Raw genomic sequence first — 7,086 nt, forward strand, 5'->3', positions numbered from 1 at the left:
AGAGAAGAAACTGCTTTTAAATACGCAATGATTTCATTCTTCCTTGCTGCCTACCCCCTCACTCTACCCCTACCCCTACCCCCACCCCCACCTCCTAGCTTTGCCATTTTAATCGGGCTTCCTTCTCTCTTTTTCCCCTGGATCCTGCTTTCTCCCCGTCCCTCACCCAAGGTTTGCCTGTAGGTACCTGAGCTAACATCGAAGGTGCCTAAAGATGCTGAGCGGCGTTTGGTTCCTCAGTGTATTAACCGTGGCCGGGGTCTTACAAACCGAGAGTCGCAAAACTGCCAAAGACATTTGCAAGATCCGCTGCCTGTGCGAAGAGAAGGAAAACGTACTGAATATTAACTGTGAAAACAAAGGATTTACAACTGTCAGCTTGCTCCAACCCCCCCAGTATCGCATCTATCAGTTGTTTCTCAACGGAAACCTCTTGACCAGACTGTATCCAAACGAATTTGTCAATTATTCTAACGCAGTGACTCTTCATCTAGGTAACAATGGGTTGCAGGAGATCCGACCTGGGGCATTTAGTGGTCTGAAGACTCTCAAGAGACTGCACCTCAATAACAACAAACTGGAGGTATTGAGAGAGGACACTTTTCTAGGCCTAGAGAGCCTGGAGTACCTCCAAGCTGACTACAATTACATCAGCACCATTGAGGCAGGGGCATTCAGCAAACTGAATAAGCTCAAAGTACTCATCTTGAATGACAACCTTTTGCTGTCTCTGCCTAGTAATGTGTTTCGGTTTGTCCTGCTAACTCACTTAGACCTGAGGGGAAACAGGTTGAAGGTAATGCCTTTTGCTGGCGTCCTTGAACATATTGGAGGAATCATGGAAATTCAGCTGGAAGAAAATCCATGGAATTGCACCTGTGACCTACTTCCTCTCAAGGCATGGCTGGACACCATTACTGTTTTTGTGGGGGAGATTGTTTGTGAAACTCCTTTCAGGTTACATGGGAAAGATGTGACCCAACTGACCAGACAAGACCTCTGTCCCAGAAAAAGTGCAAGCGGTGATTCTAGTCAGAGGAGCAGCCATTCAGACACTCAGGTCCAAAGGCTGTCCCCTACAATGAATCCTGCTCTCAGCCCAACCAGGGCCCCAAAAGCAAGCCGGCCACCCAAAATGAGAAATCGTCCAACTCCACGAGTGACTGTGTCAAAAGACCGGCAGAGTTTTGGCCCTATCATGGTGTACCAGACCAAGTCCCCTGTGGCCCTTACCTGTCCCAGCAGCTGTGTCTGTACATCTCAGAGCTCAGACAATGGTCTAAATGTTAACTGCCAAGAAAGGAAGTTCACTAACATCTCTGACCTGCAGCCCAAACCTACTAGTCCAAAGAAACTCTACCTAACCGGGAACTATCTACAAACAGTATATAAGAATGACCTCTTAGAGTACAGTTCACTGGATTTGTTGCATTTAGGAAACAACAGAATTGCAGTCATTCAGGAAGGTGCCTTTACAAACCTGACCAGTTTACGCAGACTTTATCTAAATGGCAATTACCTTGAAGTGCTGTATCCTTCTATGTTTGATGGACTGCAGAGCTTGCAGTATCTCTATTTAGAGTATAATGTCATTAAGGAGATTAAGCCGCTGACCTTTGATGCTTTGATTAACCTCCAGCTCCTATTTCTGAATAACAATCTGCTTCGGTCCTTACCTGATAATATCTTTGGGGGCACAGCCCTCACCAGGCTGAATCTGAGAAACAATCATTTTTCACACCTGCCTGTTAAAGGGGTTCTGGACCAGCTCCCTGCTTTTATCCAGATAGATCTGCAAGAGAATCCATGGGACTGCACCTGTGACATCATGGGGCTAAAGGACTGGACCGAACATGCCAATTCTCCTGTCATCATCAATGAGGTGACTTGTGAATCTCCCGCTAAGCATGCAGGGGAGATACTGAAATTCCTGGGAAGGGAGGCTATTTGTCCAGATAATCCTAACTTGTCAGATGGGACTATTTTATCAATGAATCACAACACAGACACACCTAGATCACTTAGTGTGTCTCCTAGTTCTTACCCTGAACTACACACTGAAGTTCCACTTTCTGTCTTAATTTTAGGATTGCTTGTTGTTTTTATCCTGTCTGTCTGTTTTGGGGCGGGCTTGTTCGTCTTTGTTCTAAAACGTCGAAAGGGAGTGCCAACTGTTTCCAGGAATGCCAACAACTTAGATGCAAATTCCTTCCAGTTACAATATGGGTCTTACAACATTGAAACAAATGATAAAGCTGATGGTCATGTCTATAACTACATCCCCCCACCTGTGGGTCAGATGTGCCAAAACCCCATCTACATGCAAAAGGAAGGAGACCCAGTAGCCTATTACAGAAACCTGCAGGACTTCAGCTATGGCAACCTGGAGGAGAAAAAAGAAGAGCAAGCCACACTTGCTTACACAATAAGTGCCACTGAGTTGCTAGAAAAGCAGGGCAAACCAAGAGAGCCTGAGCTGCTGTATCAGAATATAGCTGAGCGAGTTAAGGAACTCCCCAGTGCAGGCCTAGTCCACTATAACTTTTGTACCTTACCTAAAAGGCAGTTTGCCCCTTCATATGAATCTCGACGCCAAAACCAAGACAGAATCAATAAAACCGTTTTATATGGGACTCCCAGAAAATGCTTTGTGGGGCAGTCAAAGCCAGACCACCCTTTACTGCAAGCTAAGCCACAATCAGAACCAGACTACCTCGAAGTTCTGGAAAAACAAACTGCAATCAGTCAGCTGTGAAGGGAAATCATTTACAACCCTATAGCATCAAAGGATGCGCTTCAAACTGTTGGAAGTACTGCATTTGCTTTTGTTGTGTTCTCCCTTCCCCAGTGCTAATGGGAGACTGAAAGCAGTTTGGAAGAGGGGTGAAGCAATGATACTGCTCTTGCAAGCTTTCCTTTAAATTATTTTTCTCTTATCTCTCACCTCCACACCTCCCCCTTCTTAGGAACCATCAGTGAACATGAATGTTTCTACACTGCATTTTTTTTCATGGATATTATTTAGGTTTGGTTTCTGTTTTCTTTCTTTTCCCAATGTGGGAGTGGAAAGAAATAATAATAAATGAAGGAATCGTAGGTAAAATCGTAGGTAAATCGTAAGTAAAATTTGAAAATTCTCAATTTTCAAATGAGAATGTTTTGTAGAAGATCTCCAAAGATCTTTTGGAACTACAACTTCTTTTGTAAATAATGATCTATGGTATTGCCATCTTCAGTTACCAAGAATAGGCCTGGCCATAGCTACTTTGTGTTAAAGTGCCTTTGCACTTAAGTATATTACTTAAATGTTGCTTTTAGCTTTGAAAATGAAAAGTGTTTTAATGTGTTGTATTTTTAAACTCGAAATCAATGTAAAATCGATCTATATGTCAGCTATATTATGTTGACATACAGTTTGCTTGAGTTCTAGAAACCAACAATTCTAGCTTAGGACTTTATAGACTTAAGTGTAAAATATTTCCTTTCTTCTGGGTTTGTTACAAGTGATTTTATTTAAGTCAAGAAAGGGGATTTAACAGAGGACTAGAGGTAATAAGCCACCTCTGTCAGGATTAGCAATTCATTAATAAAATATATTTAACCCAATATCAGAGTGAATTGAACAATTAATGCCCTCCCGTAAATCATTATTTTACACTAACATGATCAGTGTTTTAGATTATTTTCCTAGTTAAGAGTACATTACACAACTGGTAGTATATTTTTTCTGCATCAAATTAGATATTTTTATATATTTAAATGAAAATCTGTATTTCTAACTTTTTAATTGAAATTAATATTTTTTCTGCCTATTGCAACATTTTCTATAAACACATACCAGTAGAGGCCGCCACACACCTCATTTAACCAAGACACAAGAGCCATTTAAAACCTTGAAGAAAGACTTCAAAGGTAAGATGAAAACTTCCCACATAACTTCTCTGCAAATTCAAGACAGCAGAGATAAAACTGCATATGTTACATTTTATTTACTTGAAGATCAAAAATTAAACTCAGAATTCCTTTCAGTTTTCACATTTTCTGACAAAGGTAGATTTTCCTCTTGACTTTAATTGAAGTGTTAATGAGGTGCTATCAAATCTTGTCCTATTTGCATCTCCAAATTCATTAATAGTTACCTAAACTACAGCAGTAAGCATCTTTTTTCCCCTTCTGCCTTCTTTTGGTATGCTTTACTTGAAAATTTTCTTGTTAGTTTGAGCAAGCCTTTAATTTTAGTCTTAGCAGTCAATTATTTTAACTAACCAACTCTATATAACATTTATGAAGCCTTATTAGACTGTAAATGATTTTTAGATGCAAACATTATTGTATGATTTAAACAAACAGCCTTTCTTTACAACAAAAAATAGTTTTGTTTTGTCTATTGTAAATCCTTATGCAACTGGGATGGTGATCCGCATATAAAGTAGTCCAGCTTTTCAATTCCTTATTAAAGCAAGTGATGGCGTCTGAAAGAAGCACACTGTTTCCTTTTCATAAATAGGTTACTGCACATAATAATCCTTTATTATCATGTGGAGATTGAAGTGGATCCTGATAACTTACTTTTAAAGCTTTAAAATGACAAATAGTGCATTACCACTATTAAGAATTCATGCTACAGGCTTTCAATTAGACATTACTTAAATCCAAATCATTTGGATTAATAATTAATGGTGCAAAATGGACTTCTTAAACAACAGAAGATAATTGTGTCAATATATAAAAGTAAAGGATACTATGGAAAACAAGGTTTTAACAAACTGAAATCCCTGAATATCTACAGTGACTGACTTATATGTTCACAATTTGCTTAAAAGTCAAAATTGCGATTTACATCCATTAACTCACAATTGAAAATGGAGGTCAAAGTGATTTACACATTTGTTAATACAGAAATTTTAAATTTCCTACAAAAGGAGCTAGAGTGCTGATTTGTTGGACACGGAGATAACTCCTGGAAACCACCTCATCTTTGAGTGACATATATTATATCAGAAGCTTAAAATTTGCTTTTGTTTGGTATAATGCTCAATGCATAATACAGAGGCAGATATTTGGGGAAGTCATGAAGGTAAATCAGCATACATCATATTAAAGATAGTTTCAAGCTTTAACTGTGACAATATGTTAATGACATGATTCTACTTCAGTGTTTGTTCTTATTTTCCTGAAAGTAAAACATCCATGTTAATAACAAAATTAGTTCATTAATCTTAATGAAATATACTTTACTTCTCATTCATTTTCATGATTTTTAAAGAGGCCTCCTGGAAGAACTCAAATCCATAATCTCTTTAGCTCAATAATTAGTATTTGCTTCAATATTTTCATGCTTCTAGATTTTTCTTTATTTACATTGAGTTTTATAATCAAGTCTTTCAGATATAATCCAAATGGTTTCATTTAAAAGTTTAAGAGCACATTTTGTGTTTTAATTTTTACTATCAAATGCAAGTATAAGCCCTTCAAGTTTAATTGATTTATTGGCATTTCCACTGCTTATATTCTGATTTTCCTTACAGGATTAAGCACTTCAAAACTATTTTATGTTAGGATTTTTATTTTAACTCCTCCATCTGGATTTTTAAAAAAATTTCCCTTACTGTTTTTCAGGCAGATTGTAATGAGTATGAGCCTAGCAAAAATGGTTCCAGACAAGGTAGTGACATTGCTACGATCTGCTTGGAATAGAAATAGATGTCTGGCCCTACAAATGTCAAATCGCAATTACTATAGATTTTAGTACTTAATTAGTTGCTTTCATGACTTCTGCATATACCACCAGTGAGTAAATTGTACAAAAGTCTCAAAAATACTATTCCTCAGCCTTGACACCATTGCCAAGAGTGTTTTGTATGGATTTAGGCCAACCTGTGTGCCTTCTTTCCTCAGGCATTTGGTGAGTAAGAAAAAGACTCCTTAATATCCTCTTTGTCCTCTGACTTATAAGGTGACTTAATTTTTTAAAATAATTCCGTATCATAAAGGGCTCAATATTTTACAGATTTTTTTTAAATATACATAATAAATCAAAGGGAGATTCTGCCATTTCTCAAACCCTGAAAATCCTTTTATGATATTACACATTCCAGAAGCTTACTAGATTGAATGCTAGAGTGAACAAAGCCTTCCAGATGGTTCTCTTACTTAATTTGTTTCTTCATTCATTCATTCATTCATTCATTAATTCATTCAAGCACTCATTCAATACATCTGGAGTGCTTTCTTCCCTGATGCTTGGATCTGCTGTGTGCTGAGGGGCCACAGATATATATTAGACAGGCTCTCTAAATGCCTCACTCCAAGCTTTCACCCCTGCTCCCACTGTTACTAAATCCCTTTCTCCCCACAGATCTCCCAAAGTTGGCAAAGAGCTTAGTACACAATAAAAGAGAGTTTTACCTTAATGAAAATCACCCCCAGGTAAGTAGTGGGGACAGCAATAGAATGCAGAGGTTTAATTTTTAAATTCTCTGGAATAAAATATCAGATAGATAAATCATAAGTAGACTGGTTACAATGTAAGTGCTATTAACACATCGTTGGAATTATCTACTTAAAAGGAGAAAGATACCATTAAAATAAAATAAATCACAGCAGATTGAGAGAGACCCAACTTTATGGCCTGATGATAGCTATATATTTGCGCTATCTACATCTACTTTGTAAAGTTGAATACCAAAATTGTAAATATAAAAATAGCTGATGTACTTCAATTTTATGGAATATTCATGTTTTAGAGACAATGTTTACTTTCTATATTAGTGGCTTAAAGGGTAATCTTTCAACTCACATGCCTTTTAGTAACACAATGATAAGAGACTTAATTATGTAAGAGTGATTGAAGTACTTTGTGGAGGTCTACTTTGCTTCTCATAACGGTGGTGGGAAAAGTAGTGTAAATTGAAGTTTTATAAATAAAATTGTATTTTAAGTGCATTAAGGGAGCTGCCATTTAAATAAAACTTGGGAATCCCTTTATGAGGCAGAAAATCATTTTATATTGCAAACAATCACTCTGTTTTGTATGTTTGGATTTTCAATATCAATTTTGCTTAAAACCAAGCTCACACACATAAT

The 7,086-nt window shown here is 37.4% G+C and overlaps 1 protein-coding gene across 1 annotated transcript; it reads left to right on the forward strand.

The window, feature by feature from the left end:
- Window positions 1-214: 214 nt before the first annotated feature.
- Window positions 215-2,755, forward strand: Slitrk2 (SLIT and NTRK like family member 2). Its single transcript, XM_038317438.1, has one exon. It carries the CDS (start codon window positions 215-217, stop codon window positions 2,753-2,755), a length of 2,541 nt encoding a protein of 846 aa, XP_038173366.1.
- Window positions 2,756-7,086: the final 4,331 nt, after the last annotated feature.

The sequence above is a fragment of the Arvicola amphibius genome, chromosome X, assembly GCF_903992535.2.
Source record: "Arvicola amphibius chromosome X, mArvAmp1.2, whole genome shotgun sequence".
Lineage (NCBI taxonomy): Eukaryota > Metazoa > Chordata > Mammalia > Rodentia > Cricetidae > Arvicola > Arvicola amphibius.